This window comes from Lithobates pipiens, unplaced genomic scaffold (assembly GCF_037356315.1).
Source record: "Lithobates pipiens isolate NorthernLeopardFrog02 unplaced genomic scaffold, aLitPip1_a1.2 Scaffold_13, whole genome shotgun sequence".
Classification (NCBI taxonomy): domain Eukaryota; kingdom Metazoa; phylum Chordata; class Amphibia; order Anura; family Ranidae; genus Lithobates; species Lithobates pipiens.
This window is the reverse complement of record NW_027507718.1, coordinates 436,405,126-436,424,409: the sequence shown is the minus strand read 5'-3', so window position 1 is coordinate 436,424,409 and position 19,284 is coordinate 436,405,126. Positions and strand designations below refer to the sequence as shown.

The 19,284-nt window shown below is 46.1% G+C and overlaps 1 protein-coding gene across 2 annotated transcripts in view; it reads left to right on the top strand.

The window, feature by feature from the left end:
- Positions 1-5,448: 5,448 nt before the first annotated feature.
- The window catches only part of STIM2 (stromal interaction molecule 2), a 139,138-nt gene continuing 125,302 nt past the window's right edge, over positions 5,449-19,284 (top strand). Inside the window, exon 1 of one of the 2 annotated variants that reach the window (XM_077477675.1) lies at positions 5,449-5,805. In XM_077477675.1, the coding sequence (XP_077333801.1) occupies positions 5,580-5,805 (226 nt within the window). In that variant the 5' untranslated portion in view covers positions 5,449-5,579. Of the gene's footprint in view, positions 5,806-16,532; positions 16,597-19,284 lie in introns of those variants that run through there. The other variant, XM_077477676.1, reaches the window with a different exon arrangement.

Here is a 19,284-nt window from a genome sequence, read left to right as displayed (position 1 = left end):
ACCAAGCTTGGGTAGCAGACGTTTTTTGCCATGCTACAAAAATGCCAAAACGTGCACTGAAAAAATGCCCGATGCTCCGGAAATTAAAAGGTTCTAGAATCACTTTGGGGCATTGGTTGAGCGTGGGGCAGACCACTCAAGTAAATGGGCTGCTCTAGGCATAACGTGCTTGTACGTGTGAAAAATGCACAAAAAGGTGCAAGAGAGAATGTTCAAGTTTAGGTGTGAATGGGGCCTTATAGAGGAAGTGTTTTACTGGCCAGATCACCAGGAAGGGAAAAATAAAAAATAAATGTAGAGCTCCCCTGGGTCTACTGGGAGCAGGAAGGTATCTCCAGATACTGGGAGTGGGCTTACATTCACCCCAGGGCTGAGTCCATGGCTATAATGGGAAGTTTGAACAGAATATGGGCGCCAGTCACTTTAGGTATATTTCAATGCTTTAATTAGAACTTGAGAAAGGATGTAGAAAAGAGGTTGAGAGGAGGTTACCGATACCCTTTTTAGCAGATCACTTACAGACTCCTTGAATCAAAGGACAAACAACTTTCTTTCAGCAGATCTTGAAAATCTGGGTAGGTCTCTCTCACACAGACCTAGCAACCAGTAAGATGTCTGGATAAGTTTCTCTCACAGAGTTAGCGGCCAGTAGATGCCTGGATAAGTGTCTCTCACAAACTTAGCAGCCAGGAGTGTATTACCTTGATTAAATTGTAGAGCAGCTTAACAGTACCAGAACCTTTAAGTCGACCCGGCGGTACTGTAAGGGTAGTTTAGATGTAGGTGTGTCCTCCAAACGAGTCACCAGGCCCTTCTGAGAGACCAGCCTTCATCCTGGCTCTCTCCAGCAAGGGTCCTCCCCTGGATCTCCTTCCACTTAGGCAAGACAGCCTAAGGGCCACCTCCGGACTAATAGACAGGTTTCTGGGACTACTTGCAGAGCTTGCAGCAATGTAGCCTCGGGCCAGAAGGGCTACGAGGTGAGGACTGTCTAAAGCACATGGCATCTGTCCAATAAATGCCCCTTCTCAGAATGCACAGCGGCCAGGAACGAAGGGGCTATTTTTGGAAAAAGAATATTCATTACAGTTCAACCTAGTTGTTATTCTCACATTGACCTGTGGTACCAGTGACACCTACTGGCAACAGTGGGAAATGCAAAACACAGTCAAGTTTAGAACAGAACCAAACTATGTTCAATCAATCTGAGCTGTTTACAGCAGTCTTTCCCCTTGTATGCCTCTGGGTGTGCTGAGGTCCTCACACTGCCCTTTGCTCCTTGCTGTACTGGGCAAGATTCCCGTTTAGGCATCCAACTGATCAAATCTTCCCATTCCAGCCTGGATGTCCAAAGGTAGTGGAAGTTCCTCTCTAATGCCACGTACACACGACCGGTTTTCCACTGAAACTGTCTTGCGTACGCACGATCACACCAAAGTCCGATCTTTAAGAACGCGGTGACGTACAACACATACGACAGGACTAGAAAAGGGAAGTTTAATAGCCAGTAGCCAATAGCCTCCGTCTCTTACTTGCTTCAGAGCATGTGTCGTTTTTGGTCCATCGGAACAGCATACAGAGACAAGCGGTTTTCCTGATAGGAATTGAGTCAATCGGAAATATTTAAAACATGTTCTATTTCTGGGTCCATCAGAATTTTTGTAAAAAAAAAAAGTCTTATGAGGCATACACACGATTGGAATATACGATGAAAAGCTTCCATCTGACTTTTTCTGATGGACATTCCGCTTGTGTGTACGCGGCATTAGGCTTCCTCTCCTTGCTTTCCTCAGCTCCTGCCTGGAGGCAGAGCCCCTGACCCAGGCTCCCCTCCCTGGCTACATGACAGCAACCTCAGCACTCCATCTTCCCCCTGACTCCCCTGCTGGCTAGGCTCCACCATATTTAACCACTTCAATACAGGGCACTTTCACTCCCTTCCTGCTCAGGATCATTTTCAGCTTTTATTGCACTTTGAATGACAATTGCACGGTCACGCAACACTGTACCCAAACTAAATTTTTATCATTTTGTTTACACACTTTCTTTTGGTGGTATTTGATCATCACTGGGTTTAAACTTTTTTGCTAAACAAATAAAAAAAAACGTAAATTTTGAAAACGTTTTTCTTCATTTCTGTTATACAATTTTGTAAATAAGTAAGTTCTCTCCTTCACTGATGGGCACTGATGAGGAAGCACTGACTGGCACTGATAGGTGGCACTGGTATGCAGCACTGATGGGCACTAATAGGTAGCACTGATGGGTAATGATGGGCACTAATAGGCAGCACTGATGAGGAGGCACTGACAGACATTACTAATGGACACTGATTGGCATCCCAGGTGGGCACTTGTGGGCATCTTGGTGGACACAGCTGATAGGGTGCACTGATTATCAATGCACCACACCCGTCAGTGTGAATAGAACAATGCCGGTAACTGGCGCTTCCTGGTTATGCTGTGATCATCTGTAATTGGACATAGCTGATCACATGGTAAAGAGCCTACGTGTATCAGAGCGTCACACCACACTACCGATCTCCGTGGTGCGGGCCCCATGGGGGGGGCACGAGCGGCTTTGACTGCTGGACCTCATATGCCCAGTCAGGATAATGGAACCACCGCTGCCCGCCATTCTGCTATAGGATAGACGGGATGTGGTTAAGGACTTATCCAGCCACCCTGCCAGGCCCTTCTTCCTGGGGATTGGCCAAGTTCACTCAAATATGCAGATCAGAACCTCTTGGCCACTGCCCACTAACTACTAGAAGCTTCTCCCAGCTTCTAGATACAGGAGGGAGGTACCAGAGCCCTGCCTCTGTAGAGCCATCCAGCCTGACCTGCAGTAACCCTGACCCAATTTCTGACTCAAAAAACTTACCATGAGTCATAACCTTAAATTTGCCTGAACACTAGTAGCACAATAGATAGTGCTACATAAAGGGGAAAAAAAGAAAACTAAAGCAGCCACCACATCCTAGGATGCATTCACACCTGAGCTTTCTGGGAAAGCAGGAATACAAGAAAAAAAACAGCAAAATGCACATTGCACTTGTAGCGCCATTATTTCTTAATTGCACCCTGAATGCAGGCAGAGGTTGCACATTTGTGGGGCAACAAAATGCATTAAAAAAACTGGCATTGCACACGGTACCTGGCTCACTGCCAAAAAAAGGTACACAAGCTACTTATTATTATTATTATACAGGATTTATATAGCGCCAACAGTTTACGTAGCGCTTTACAATTTGGGGGTAGACAGTGAAATACAATACACTTTAATATAGTAGGAATCAGAGGGCTTTGCTCGTTAGAGTTTACAACCTAAGAGGAATGGTCAAGAGATAATAAATGTGGGTGATGTGCTGATTGAGAAGATAAATGTACAGTTGTTAGTTGGGGCCAGATAGGCTTCTCTGAAGAGATGAGTTTTCAGGAATCGTCTGAAAGTGGATAAAGTAGGAGAGAGTCACACAGATTGGGGTAGAGCATTCCAGAGGATGGGAGAGGCTCTGGAGAAGCCCTGAAGGCGAGCATGGGATGAAGTGACAAGGGAGTTTGAGAGAAGGAGGTCTTGGGAGGAGTGAAGAGAATGGTTGGTTGGTATTTTCAGACTAGATTATTGATGTAGCTGGGGGCCAGGTTGTGGATGGTTTTGTAAATTATAGTTAGTGTCTTGAATTTAATTTGGTGGTTGAGTGGCAGCCAATGGAGGGATTGGCAGAGGGGTAGCAGACACTGAGCGGTTTGTGGGGTGGATGAGCCTGGCAGCAGCGTTCATGATGGACTGAAGTGGGGATAGCCTATTTAGAGGTAAGCCAATGAGGAAGGAGTTGCAGTAGTGGAGACGGGAGATGGCCAGGGAGTGGATTAGAAGCTTTGTGGTGACATTGGTTAGGAAGGGGCATATCTTGTAGATGTGGAGGTTCAGGCAAAAATTTTGGATAGCGATAGGATGTGGGGCCGAAAGGTTAGTTCAGAGTCCAGGATTACACCTAGGACCTTGACGTGGGGGACAAGTTGATAGTTGAGCCGTTGACATTGACAGAGTAATCAGGGAAAGTGGCATCTTAGGGAGGAAATATCATGAGCTCGCTTTTGGATAGGTTGAGTTTGAGGAAGTTATGTGACATCCATGTCTGCTAGTAAGTTGGTGATGCGTGAGGAGACAGACGGAGAGAGCTGGGAGGTGGAGAGATAGATTTGTGTGTCATCAGCGTAGAGATGATATTTAAAGGCATGGTAGGCAATCAACTGACCCAGGGAGGTGGTGTAGATTGATAAAAGGAGAGGTCCAAGAACAGAAACTTGAGGGAACCCCAACGGAGAAAGGAAGAGGAGAGGAGGAAGTAGTTGTAAGTAACACTGAAGGAGCAGTGGGATAGGTAGGATGAGAACCAGCGAAGAGTACAGTCACGGAGACCAAAGGAGTGGAGTTTATTGATGTGGATAAGCCTGGCAGCAGCGTTCATGATGGACTGAAGTGGGGATAGCCTATTTAGAGGTAAGCCAATGAGGAGGGAGTTGCAGTAGTGGAGACGGGAGATGGCCAGGGAGTGGATTAGAAGCTTTGTGGTGACATTGGTTAGGAGGGGGCATATCATGGAGATGTTGCGGAGGCGGCAAATTTTGGTAGCGATAGGATGTGGGGCCGAAAGGTTAGGAGGGGGCGATCCACTGTGTCATAGGCAGCAGAGAGATCCAGGGGAAGTAGTACAGAATAGTGTCCGCTGGTTTTAGCTGTTAGTAGGTCATTTGAGAGTTTAAGGAGAGCAGTTTCTGTGGAGTGTTGAGGGCGAAATGCGGACTGAAGGGGATGAAGACGTTTATTCGTGGTCAGATGGGCGCTCAGTCGGTTGTAGACCAGTCTTTCAAGAAGTTTGGAGGAGAAGGTGAGTAAGGAGATGGGACGTAGGTTGTTAAGATTGGTGGAGTCCGCATTTTTTAGAGAGTTTAAGAGAGGGAAGAGTTGAAAATGTGAGTTAGAGAGTGTAGAATTGAGTCAGAGGGTGAGCGTAGCATTTGCGAGGGAGACAAAATATTCGGGGAAAAATGTGATGCATTGCGGAGGATAGAGCGTAGATTTAGGATTGGTCAGTTACAATACTTAACATTTCTATCTATAGCAGAGCCTCAGCTAGGATAAGTGTCTGCTATAGTCATCGCTGATCACTGCTGAATCACATGAAAATCAGTTTCAGCCTGATCTATGACCTCATCCTCCCTGTGACATCATCCCAGTGACACACCCCTCCATTCCTCCACACACTTACACATATTACTACATAAATATCCCCGCCCCCTTCCCCCGTTCATTCCGCCTACCTGTAATCCGACCGAGCCCATAGAGCCGCCTCAGCCCCTCCCACTCCCTTCAATGAGATGGCTCGAGGTGTCCGCCCTGGCTCCGCCCCCTTGCTGCAGTGGGTCACCGCCTGCTGACGTGTGCGCGTGCGCGGGGAGGAAAGCCGGCTGTGCGCGCGGCGGCGGCCGGTGTGTGTGGAGAGTGTCGGAGCGCGCGCTGTGTATACAGGAGGAGACCCCCCTCACCCCCCCCTACCGGAACCCCGACATGTGATGAGCCGAGCCCCGGCACCTCGGGCAGACATGAGCGGCCGGGATGTGGCGGCCAGGAGGGACGGAGAGGAGCGGAGGACGGTGGCCGGGGGTTGGAGGCAGTGCCCCGGTGTGTGCCTTGCGCTGCTTCTCGCTGCCCTGCTGCTGCTTCCCCCGGCCTCGGCGTGTACGGTGTGTCAGGCGGAGGGGCCCCGGAGGAGGCGGGATTCCCCGGATCTGCTGGCAGGTAAGACGGAGAGGATGGAGGAGGGGATCTCTGCTATCCTCCAAGCCAGGAGGACCACCATCACTGCATCAGGGCGGCCCGGGGGCCACGGGCGGCCCTTTGTCACACCTTGTGTGGCCCTCTGGGGCCCTTTTATTGAGGTCAGTGAGGAAAGAGAATAGCTGAATGTTCCCTGCTGTACCGGCCATTCATGTCCTATTGTGGGGGCATTGCCATCCCTAGCAGTCTCCTGTAATGTCTCCATGACTGGCCCCAAGCTTATTTATTATTACTGTCTCGTGTATGATGACCCAAGTCTCCAACTACCTCCGTGTATCGCGACCGCGGTCCCAGACTACCTCCGTGTATCGCGACCGCGGTCCCAGACTGCCTCCGTGTATCGCGACCGCGGTCCCAGACTGCCTCCGTGTATCGCGACCGCGGTCCCAGACTGCCTCCGTGTATCGCGACCGCGGTCCCAGACTGCCTCCGTGTATCGCGACCGCGGTCCCAGACTGCCTCCGTGTATCGCGACCGCGGTCCCAGACTGCCTCCGTGTATCGCGACCGCGGTCCCAGACTGCCTCCGTGTATCGCGACCGCGGTCCCAGACTGCCTCCGTGTATCGCGACCGCGGTCCCAGACTGCCTCCGTGTATCGCGACCGCGGTCCCAGACTGCCTCCGTGTATCGCGACCGCGGTCCCAGACTGCCTCCGTGTATCGCGACCGCGGTCCCCGACTGCCTCCGTGTATCGCGACCGCGGTCCCCGACTGCCTCCGTGTATCGCGACCGCGGTCCCAGACTGCCTCCGTGTATCGCGACCGCGGTCCCAGACTGCCTCCGTGTATCGCGACCGCGGTCCCCGACTGCCTCCGTGTATCGCGACCGCGGTCCCCGACTGCCTCCGTGTATCGCGACCGCGGTCCCCAACTGCCTCCGGGGTCTCTGATCGTCTCTTGACACATGTGAATGTTATGTGGCCCTTTCATGTCAAGGGCTGCATTTGAGGCCCTTTATATCAAGAGGTTTTAACACCACTGATATAGATGTAAAGCAGCTTGTATGGTAAGGTTAAAAGCTACCTATGCCTGACCTCTTCATCTATTGATGTGTGTAGTTGTGGAGTGTAAGTGCCCGTTCACACTACCGCGACTTGTCAGGCGACTTAGCCGCCTGACAAGTCGCGCTCCGTTCTGTACTATGGAACCGTTCTAATAGGAGCGACTCAAGTCGCTCCGACTTAGAAAAAGGTTCCTGTAGTATTTTCGGGGCGACTTCAGGCGACTTGCATTGACTTCTATACAGAAGTCATTTTGCAAGTCGCCGCTGAAGTCGTGTGCAGGTCGCGTCTGTGAGTCGCGCTGCAAGTCGCGTCGCCCCTGTGTGAACCGGCACTAAGTCGGTTGGTTGTGATGTTTTCTAACGAAACCATAAAGCAAACATTTTGGAAAGTCTGTGTCTGATCAGCAGCCAGGGCTTTGACACTATATGAGGGAAGCCCCTTGCCAGGTTGGGGTGTCCTCTGATCCTTTCTTATTAGAGATCTTTGGCTACGTGGAAGTGCCTCAGTCACTGCTTTGAACCTGGAACAGATATAAGCCCAGCAGAGCACCTGTGTCCCAAATCCTGGGTTCTCTGGTGAGTCCTAATGCTAGGGGCCTCTTAAATGTTCCTGTATTAATGGACAGCCTTACAAGCCACTCGGGGAATGTCAAGTGCACACAATTTGCTTGTTCTACCACCCAGGGATTTGGGTCCCTCAGATGATATTACAAGATATGAGCCTGACAAATCAGATGTAAGATCTTTGGATTCAGAGTTTTTATAAATGTTATTTATTGGTACTTATTTCAATGGTCAATATATGCAGCACTTTACATATATGTTGTACATTCACATCAGTCCCTGCCCTCAAGGAGCTTACAATCTAACTAAGGTCTCTGAAATTTGTCACATAGGTGGCCTTGCAAACACCACCCGTCCCCAACAGAAAGTTGATATAAAATGAAAGCTGGCCATGCTCCAATAGAACCTTGTTCAAAATTTTTCACATTGTTCAATTTTCTGATTGTTAGGCTCCTTTCAGATGGCGTGGAATCTGTCAAGTGGATCCGCCTGCTCAGCAGGTAATCTGTCCGCTGGTTCCTGCTTATCAGAGGGATGACAGGTCCACGACCTCTCCGCTGTGCAGCCAGCTCTTCTCTATGGGGCGATCAGATGGGAACAGATCACCTGTCGATTTCCGTCCAACTCATCCAATCCGCTAGACTCCCCATCTGTCTTTTTGGTGGTCTGGAGCGGATGCCGGAGGGTGTCAGCTGATATCTGCCTCTCCACAAAGAGCTATGGATGGTCCGTTCGGGTCCACCTGAAAAAATGAGAGGGGGACACAAATTGTCCGTGTGAAAGGTGCCTAAGTGAGGTCAAATCGATGTTCATCTTTGACCACAGTGAGAAGATGTGAAGGTGCAGGAAGGATGTTTTTTTCGCAAATGAATTTCCAGCAGCGTATGTGGTTTTCGTTTGGCAAAGTCCATTCTTTCCTAAACTGAATTTTAAAAGTAGAATTTTTAAATTACTTTTAAACCACATTTGTCAAGTTGAGTGTAGTATTGATTTTAGTATGAATGTTAGGCCCCTTTCACACTGGGGTGGCGTCGGCTGTAAAGTGCCGATATTTTTAGCGGCACTTTACCACCATATTTGCAGAGCTATTCGGCCACTAGCGGGGTGCTTGTAACCTCCACTAGGGGCCGAAAGGGTTAAAACCACCTGCAAAGCGATTTGCCGGCAGTATAGAGCGCTGCCCCATCGATTTCAATGGGCAGTCGTGGTATACACACCGCTCCAATGATGCTGCTAGCAGGACTTTTTTTACCGTCCTGCACGCGCACCGCTCCAGTGTGCCCTCGGCTTTCACATAAGAGTTAATGGAGCGGCTCTTTCAGGGTGCTTTGCAGGCGGTATTTTTTGCGCTGTAGCGCCCCAGTTTGAAAGGGGTCTTATTGAATGCAATGGATATTCTCCATCCACGCTGTTAGTATGGATTGAGGAATCTATTGATTTCCCGAGCTGTGTATGGCTGACCTAACCTTGAACCTTAGGCTGGCTGTCTTCTTACAGTGCTGTCATATTGGGTGACCCTTTGTGTGTGGCATGGTAGGTGGTGTGCGGCGTTCACCTGAGCTGTCTCTGTTAGTCTCAGCCAATGAAAAACTGCCAAATCCAGAGACTTGTTATGCTGTTGCTTTAAAATGATGGATAAACCTTGGTTATTGACTATTGAAAGAACTTTCCTGCTCCCCTTGAACACTTTGTATAACCTGTGAAGTATGGACCCTCTGTGTTAGTATTGGCGGGTTAGAATCCTAGGAACATTTTCTAGTTGTCAGACATTCCTCTGTTGAGAATAGATGATCTTCTGATCAATTAAGGTTTCTTGTCCTGCAATTTCTAATTCTCCCCCCCCCCCCCCCCCCATTGTGTCTATCCCTGCTTTGTAAGTGACTAGAAGATTGGCGGCCGGTGGACTGTATATGTTCATGTCTGATCACTTCTCTGCATAACGAATCTTTGTGGTCGGCAGACATTTTTATGTATGTAAAGGTGCTTTTTCTTTCAGTGGCGTTCTCTCTGTAATACTTCCCCAATGTTGGTGTCTTGTACAGAAAAAATGCTTTTTCGGCATCATCTATGGTCTGGGCTAGCTTCTAGCTGCTATCAATATGTAAAAGAAAACCTATGAAGATATAATTTTTATCCCCACCCTCTGTATGCAACCATAAAAAACATGGCCTGTCGTCCCTTATTTTTACTAGTGGCTGACAGTTGGTCTCTATGTTTGGGTTGTTGTAATGGAGTCTCCTGTAGATATCATATTTTAGTGTCCCACTCCTCTCCCATTTAGAACGATGAAACAATCTACGATTTGATGGCATTCTGCTGATGTGAAAAGAGAAGTGGATGTGAACGGCTTGCTGCTGTTTTCACACGTTATGTAAGATTTTGAAAAAGGGCAATGAATGTGTTGGGTCAATATTTGCTCATGTTACACTGGATGCCTCTGAATGCTGAAAACATTGCCAGCCACCTGCAAGAATTATATTTTTTTATTTTTTTTTATCGCGTTTCCTTCTTTTGTGATTGGCAATTATAGAATGCAGCGTGTTTACATCTTTGCATATTGGAAGAATCTGGTCTGTAGGGGACTACCTCTCCTGCCTAGAAAGACCGCAAAGAGAAAATAAGCAGCATTGCGGTATTGAGGAAGCCAGGGGAGAAGTAGAGCACACGCTGAATAGGAGATTGTATACAAGGCAGGATTTATGACATTCCTTCGCTTTTCACAGAGGTGGCTACCTGTGATAGGACGGGAGAGCTGATGGGTTTGGTTGCTTGGCGTCTGCAGGAACACTGTAGTGATGCTTGGTATTCTCCTGCTCGCTCTGTGAACAGGATTCCTTCTTGTCAGGCAAACCCCTTTGTCATCTGTGTAATTCTCGCTTGTAATTGTCAGCATCCTCCTGGTGGAATGAGGAAGCGACTGGCTGAGCGACTTAAGCAAATGATTATGTTTCACAGTGAAAGTGCTGAGTATTTTCATTTAACTCTGTGGGTGCCGACAGCTGTATCGTAAACAATTTTTTATAATTTGATGTTTATTAATTTGCCCACAAATGTGTATTTTTATGAATACTCTTGACTATACGACTGTCAGGATTGATGTGCAGAAATGTAATCTCTTATCCATATGTGACATGGATCCTTTGCTTTATATTGGAGATTCCCTGGTGAACCCAACCGCACACACAAGTCAACCCCACAATTATGTCAGGTCAACCGGAAACGGGAACAGCTGTGTAATGTTTTGGGGTTTTTGCTTTATTTTTTTTAAAGGGAAGCTGAGAAGACAGTAACATAGAACTGCCTTTGGCAACTATGAAAGTACAAGCTTTTTTTCATGTCATGGGGGTGCAGAAAATTTGAGCCTTCTGATTGGGGGTTATATCCCTGCTTTATGCCTGTCTTTTTTTTTTTTTTCTTATTTTTGTTTGATACATGTGTGCTTTGCAATCTTTTACTATGACTTTTTCCTGTACGCACTGAACTTCAGCACTTTATACAACTTGAAAGTGGAACTAAACGTATTTGATCTGTGCAAACTGAAAAACGCCTTTTTGATTTTTTTTTTTTTTTCAGCCACCCATCTACATCTGTTTCATTCTGTTGAGAAATTATTTTGAAAATTGGGTGTGCTTAGATGAGAAAACTCATCTTCCTCTCTCCCAGATAAAATAAAAAACGCCCATGAAGACTACTGGGATGTATGATGATGTATTGGGGGTAGGCCTGAAAACCAGGAAGCAGTAATGGTAAAAAAAAATCTAATTTAACCTGTTTACTAATAATAGCGGCACAGGATTAAAAATAATAAAGTGGAACTATACAGTAGCCTTGGCGTTGCAGCATCCTTGATCTCAGTCCTCAATTGCGAGTGGAAAATGATTGCTGGCAAGTTTGGGGCTGATTCTGAGGGGAGGGGAGCGAACCGCTGGCAGGCGGGTTAAATGGGAGCTGTTCTCACAGCCAGGGGAACAGGGAGGGGAGAGAGGCCAGCCGGATCGGAGAGGGGATTGCCTGTTGTAACAGCTTTTATTTGAATTGCCTGGTGTTTCCGGAGCTCACGTCACACAGCCCCACTTCCTGGCCCGGTGGCGGGACATGTGACCTCATCAAAGACGCCTGGCCAGGAGCAATTCAAATGAAAGCTGTTACAGCGGGCAATCCCAGCTCACTGATCTGGCTGGCTCGCCTCTTCTTCTGCACAGGTGAGGATATGCTGGTGGGCACTGATAAAGTTGTTGTTTTTGTAACTTAATTCTGCATAAAACATTTAAGTGTCATTTCATGAGATCATTTCTGAGTGTGTGTTCAGGGGCGTGACATGGTAGGGATTAGGTGGGGCCACTGGTGGCGAGTAACCCTTAAAGTGGTTGTATGATTCACATCTTAAAAAAAAAAAAAAAAAAAAACTCTGTAAAGCAAAGGCATAATAAGCTAGTATGCACTGCATTCTAGCTCATTATGAAATGCTTGCCTTAGATCGAAGCCCCTGTATTGCAGCCTGGCCTACACAGTGGGATCTGACATTTTGCCCTTGGCATTTATTCTGGGTTTGCTACTCTGGTGCTGTGAGTGACCGGAGCCATGATGACATCACTCCCGCGCATGTGTTCTTCCCCGCAAGGTCCGGCACCTTCAGCCGGGCATTCAGAGCACATGCGCCGCTGATTTCAGCAACTGCATACAAATTAATATCTCCTAAACTGTACAGGATTAGGAGTTATTAATTTTACCCACAGGTAAGGCATTCAGTTTTACAGTAACCATGAGATAAAATAAAGTTCAGGAATATTCTTTTATCCTATTGTTTTTCAAATCTATGTATACTACAAGCTATGATTGAATTGGTTCTGATATTGTTTTACTTACCTGACAGCTTATTATTCTAAATAGGAAACCTTCATTTTGTTTGCACATGTTGAATTGGTTGTAAACCCTTTACAACCACTTTAACCTACAGGTAAACCTAGATTAAGGCTTACCTGTAGGTGCTTGAAATATCTCCCAGACCTGCACGGTCTAGGAGATATTTGCAAATCGCCTTACGGTGATGTCTTCTGCACATGTACCGGAGTTAGAAAGGGCACGCTGTGCCGTTTCTAGCTCGTGTCATGCTGTTAAAGGCGGCTCCTGCACGCATGTGCGGGAGTGATGTCACGCGATTGGCCAGTCACAGAGCTGGAGCTTGCGGCCCCGGAAGAAAGAAGGGTGAAGAATGGACGCTCGCTACTAGCGAGGAAGACTAGGACATTGTGGGCTTCTCCTGCAGGTAAGTGTCACATAATGGGCTACTATGCGATTCATAGTAGCCCATTGTGCTTTACCTTTGCAGGGAAACAAAGAGGAAGTAACACCCATCAGGGTTTACTTCCTCTTTAGATTCTAAATACCAGCAAGAATAAGTCCTTACATTTAAAAAGCTCCTGTCATTTCAAATCCATCATGGCAGCACCTGTTAGTGGTTATCCACTCACCTGCTGCTGCCACGTCCCCCACCTTGTTGTCACTGCTGTATCACCAGATGTCCCATTAAAGTGAGGGGAGGAGGAACTGCTGCGGGACAGAGATGACAGTTGCTCTTTAAAAATTATGATTCAAATCAAGCTATTTAAATTGCGATGCATGCACTTGGATATTCTGACAAGTGGCGCCATAGCAGGAGTTTTAGCTGTCTACGCTTTTTTAGTGTGGATGGAGGAATCTGATTTTTTTATTCAGCCGTCAATACATAGTTTATAGGTTAAAAAAAAAGACTTTGGTGCATCCAGCCTGTTTTTTGTCAACTAAAGTGCTGCAGACTTCAGGGGCCACACAGACTAGTATTGAAGCCGTCAGAGTAGGGACATACAGACGGCACCGTTGGATACTGCAGACCTGTGCGATTACAGGTCACACCTAACTGACGTACCCACATTCCTGCTATACATGTAAAAGAAAAAGGCAAAACTTTGTCTCTTGATCTTTCTTTCTTCATATGAAATAAAAGCAGGTAAGTGGGTCAGCAATGATCTGCAATCCACGGGTCATTTAACCACTTTCAGACCGGACCAATTTGCTGGTCAAAGACCAGACCACTTTTTGCGATTCGGCACTGCGTTGCTTTAACTGACAATTGCGCGGTCGTGCGAAGTGGCTCCCAAACAAAATTAACGTCCTTTTTTTCCCACAAATAGAGCTTTCTTTTGGTGGTATTTGATCACCCCTGCGGTTTTTATTTTTTGCGCTATAAACAAAAATAGAGCGATAATTTTGAAAAAAAACGCATTATTTTTTACTTTTTGTAATAATAAATATCCCCCAAAAATATATAAAAAATTTTTTTTTTCCCTCAGTTTAGGCCGATACGTATTCTTCTACATATTTTTGGTAAAAAAAATCGCAATAAGCGATTATTGATTGGTTTGCGCAAAAGTTATAGCGTTTACAAAATAGGGATAGTTTTATAGCATTTTTATTAATAATTTTTTTTTTACTAGTAATGGTGGCGATCTGCGATTTTTATTGTGACTGCGACATTGTGGGGGACCCATCGGACATTTTTGACACATTTTTGGGACCATTGTCATTTATACAGTAATCACTGCTATATAAATGCAGTGATTCCTGTGTAAATGACACTGGCAGTGAAAGGGTTAACCAGTGGGTGGCAGTGTAGGGGTTAAGTGTTCCTAGGGGTGTGTTACTAACTGTGGGGGGGTTGGGCTGTCATTTTGTGTACACTGATCTCTGCTCCAATCACATGGAGCAGAGATCAGCGTCACTAGTTGCTAGGCAGAATGGGAAAATGTTGTTTATACAGCATTTCCTCCATTCGGCCGCTCCGTGAGACGATCGCGGGGATGCCCGCGGCGACCGAGTCTGCGGGTCCCGCGACCGGACTCACGGGGGTCCCGACCAGCGCGGGAGCGCGCCGCCGCCGGCGCGCTCCCGATGGCACGGCGGCAACGAATATTGGACGTACATGTATGCCAATATGCCTGCCCGTGCCATTCTGTCGACGTACATCGTCGTGCGCTGGTCGGGAAGTGGTTAAATTAACTCACTGTAAGTCGTAAGCAGTCGCTACTTTTAAAAGGGCTAAATTATGTTTATTTTAATCTTGTGCGTCAGAGCAATTGAAGCTTTTTTTGCTAGCAGCGACTTCCTTTTCAGCGCACTGACTTCAGATTGAGCTAATTGAAAACAGGAGGGTTAATCTGTTGCATTGCATGCGTAGATTCGATTTAAGGTTAGGTTTGCCTGGACACATCAAATTTTGTGTTTTTCTACTGAGAAATGTAACTGCATGTTGACAGCCATCTTATTGGAAGCAATTTGAGTTTAGTGTTCTACAAATGAGGGGACTTCCAGTAAGTTGTGAGCGTTCCCAGGAGCAAGAGATTATAATTGCCCTTGTGACCCAAGCCTTGAGCGTAGTGCAGAAGACGATCCACCACCAGAACTGTGGAAGCAACAATCTGCCAGCTGGCCAAGCAATGTAACACATAGGTGGCTGTGGTTGGCTCATTGCTCAGTGTTCGGACAGTCTCACTACACTACCCTCAACCCCTTAGTGAGTTTAGCAGATTAGCTCAGTTTACTCTTATGTCTATATTAAGCAGATGTTGGTAATGGTCAGAACTGCCTGTCAATGGCCTTTTTTCTTCCAGCCAGGTCAATTCAGTGCTATATCCCATTGTTCAGTGCGCAGTGTTTGAGATGGCTCAGTACTGATACTTCTAATTTGATGAGCTTTGTGTGCTGCTAATCTGAAATGGTGCCTAGAAGGCTGGCCTATAAAATCGCCAAGAGTTAGAAACGACTGAAAGGATATTGCGACACATAGAAGGTGATAAAAAAGTGCTTCTTAATTTGTATGAGCTTGTCCAGCTCTGGATGTCTGGATCTTTTCAGCCCCATTCACATTTGAGCCTGGCAGAAACGTGCATTTCTAAGTTTCAGAAATGCTTAGCTTCGGTAAACTGCCAGTGTCCTCTGCAGGTTTAAGTAATGTACTAGTATACACCGCATACTGGTACATTATGACAGACTTACCTGGACACAGAGCCCTCCATCCCTGCGCTATCACGGCACCTTGGCGCTTCCATCTTCACCCATGCTTCCTTCCGTGTATGTGGACTCTGGCTGTATGAATGACACAGGTATGCCGCCCCTTCAGAGCGCATGCATTGGTGACGTCACCTGCTGTGTGAATATCTCCTAAACAGTGCAAGTTTAGGATGTTCCCTTATAGGCTTACCTGTAGGTGCAAGTTAAAAAGTGGGCTTAGCTTCCACTTTAAAACAGAATGCGTGTTTGGGTGCCATTCATTCTTAAAGTGGTTATAAAGGCTCAGTTTTTTTTCTTCATGCATACTATGCCTGAAGGTTAAAAAGCCTTTAGTGTGCGGCAGCCCCCCTTCTACTTACCTGAGCTCCATCTTGATCCAGCGATGTGCCAGAGAGCATCGGCTCTCCCGGGTCAGCAGCCATTTAACTTTTCTCTTATTTTACTGTTACTTTCAATCACAGCCAATGAGGAGAGCGAGGGGGTGGGGCTGGGTCATGCTCAGTGTGTGAATGGACTCAGAGCAGTGGCTCGGAAGCCCTCATTGCAAGCAGCATTTGGCAGGAGCAAGGTGTGCCGGTGGGGGACCCGAGAAGAGGCGGATCGGGCCTCTGTGCAAAACCACCAGACAGAACAGACAAGTATGACATGTTTAGAAAAAAACACGGCCTTTTATGGCACCTACAATCTATGCTGTATAGTTGCCAGCTGCTTAGACTTCTGGTGCACATTGGCACGCTGGTGATAACCATCCCAAGCTCTCTCCTTCCTCTTAGGCTGCTTTACTAAATGAAACCACTTGCAGGAATACGTCAGTGAACAAAGAGAGGTTTTTATGTATTTGCCTGGAGTAGTTCTTGTTCTTTGGCTTTCTGGAGTTGTTGTTTCTGCAGGAAGAGGTGGGCATGTCCTGCCTTTCAGAGTCATGCTTTATTCTCTGGCTTGGACCTGTGACAAAGTAGATGCTGATGTTTCTTATATCATCCCATGTCTGGAGCCAAAAGGGCAGGATCTCTGGAGAAACCGAGACTCGGCCAGATGTGAGAAAAAAACGAAACCAGAAGAACCATGTTCATAAACCATTACTAAGAAAATGTTTGCTTTTTCTTTAACTCGTGTCGACAGACATAGATTGGGATCAGGTATTTCAGGCTAAGGAGATTTTTCTTTTTTTCTTTTTTTTTTCTTTCTACATTGTTTCCTTGTAATCCTTTAATTCTGTTTCGTTTTTGTGCTGTGATTCCAGCCTCAAATGTTACTTGTGTTTTGGTTGTTTGGTAGGAGGTTCTGCTGGGTTTTTTTTTTTTCATGATCCTGTTAAAGGAGGGCCCTTTTGCTCTAACATTGCATTCTGCTTCTGACCTGCTGGATGATAGTCAGATAACTGATATTTAAAGTCCCTGTCACTGAAAAATAAAAAGTAGGAAGTGCCTGTGCATACCTGCAGTAGCTTTTAGGTCCTAACCCTACCAGAATTTTGAACATTTCTAATTAGGCAAAGCTCTGACGCTTGGTTGTGGTGAAACTTTCCAGCCTCCTAAGCCATTCCTATTGGTCAGTGAGGTAGTCCATCCTAGTAATGGGCCCATGGGTATGTGTGGGTGGCACAGTGGTTGAGTGATTAGCATTAACACCTGATTTCTTCCCACAGTCCAAATACATGCTGGTAGGTAATTGGCTCCTGCCAAAATTGGCTCTAGAATGTGATGAGATTTAGATTGTAAGCTCCTTGAGAACAGGGACTGTATGTGAATGTATAACGTTATATGTAAAGAGCTGCATAAATTGACGGTACCTTAAATGTGTGGTGTGGGAAGGGTTAGGCAAGCTTTGACGCTTCCAGAATATACATTAAAGTGTTCCTAAACGCAGGACCCTACATTCACTATATCTGGTCTCCCACAGTACACAGAACATGGAAATGCTAGCACTACACCAAACTGAGCATGTGCAGAGTGACTCCAAAGGCTCTGTCTTATCAGAAGATGGATTGAGGACAGTGGAAGAAGGGGTGGTTCAGAGAGCACAGGATCAAACAGCCTTTTTACCAAATGTAGAGGATTAAACTCAAGTTCCACAATGAGTATTATATGCATGATTTACTGCATATACGGACTGATTTTTACTGTTGCAGGTTTAGTAACACTTTAATGGACAAATCACTTTAACCACTTAGACAGAGCTTCTTTCTGAGATTTGTTTAAGTTAAAAACTTTTTTTTTTTTTTGCTAGAAAATTCGAACCCCTCAAACATACATTTTTTTTTTCCCCCCCCTTAAGACCCTAGAGAATAAAATGGCGGTCCTTTTGCAATACTTTCTGTCACACCTTATTTGCGCAGGCGTCTTACAAGCTCACTTTTTTTGTGGGAAAAAAACTTTTTCGAATTAAAAAATAAGACAACAGTAAAGTTAGCCCATTTTTTTTTTTTTTTTTTTATATTGTGAAAGATGTTATGCCGAGTAAGTTGATTCCCAACATGTCACGCTTCAAAATTTTGCCCACTCGTAGAATTGCGACAAACTTTTACCCTTAAAAATCTCCATAGGCGACGTTTAAAAAAAAGTTCTACAGGTTGCATAGTTTGAGTTGGAGGTCTAGAATTATTGCTCTTGCTCTACTGATCGTGGCGATACCTCATGTGTGGTTTGAACACCGTTTTCATATATGGGCGCTACTCACATATGCGATCGCTTCTGCACGCAAGCTCGTTGGCACCCTTGTATTAGAAAAAAAGCATGACAGGACCTGTTAAATGTGAGATCTGGGATCAAAAAGACACAAAATTTGTCATTAAAAAAATAAATTAAAAAAATGGCCCTTTAAGAGCTATGGGCGTAAGTGACGTTTTGATGTCTCTTCCGCCCTGCAGTGATAATGAGGCGGGTGGGGGCCATCTTACCCTCACTTGTTTCCATTCCCAGCAAGGGGACAGACTCGATTGCCTCTGCTGACAGCTCCGGTAAGTGGTGGAGGGCACCGGTAAGCGGCGGATGGGGGGGACCTCTCCCACCGCTGATAAAAAGTGATCTTGCGGCAAATCCGCTGCGGTGACTACTTTTATCGTCTAGTGGACCGCCCGCTGAAGAAGAGGATAGCGGGGTTATGGCAGCTAGCTGCTGCCATAACAATGATATCCTCCAAAGTCATCACGTAAAACGACTATGGACAGTCCGGAAGTGGTTAGAGAGGGGTCTTTCGGCTATAGCACAGGCGGCAAGAAGATAATATAGTCCTAAGGCTAGGTCTACGGTGGATTGATTTTTTTGGTGGCAGTTTTTTTTCTTAAAGCTGAATAGAGATTTTACACTGAACTACAGTACTACAACTGCAAGCTAAGAGTTTGGCTTATGGCTGAGTCCTGGTCACGTGAACTTCAGTAGGCTAGTTTACCAAGTAGAATGACATCCAAAACTCTGCTGAATTCAAATTTCTAAACTACATGATGGGAAGTAAGGTGGATCTGGCAATATGTACTCATCTGATCAATCCAATGTTCCTTTGGAGGTACGTGGTCGATGTCTGCAAAAACACAGCTAAACAGCCCGATTTTACTGCCTGTGTGATCAAGGCCTTCAAGTTATTGTTTCTCAACCAGCATTCCATGGAATCTTGGGGTTCCTCCCGCGGTTGCTAGGAGTTCCTTGAGTTATGAGCAGTTTTCTGTCTCTCAGATAAGTTCCCACTGACATTTGATCTTTTTAGCTGTGTCTATAAGGGGTTAATTCTTCCCAATGACCGTAAGTGTAAGGGTATATTCTTCCCACTGACCATCATACTAATTAGAGCTGCACAATTGTTAAAAAAAAAAATCGGGTTTAAACCCCCCC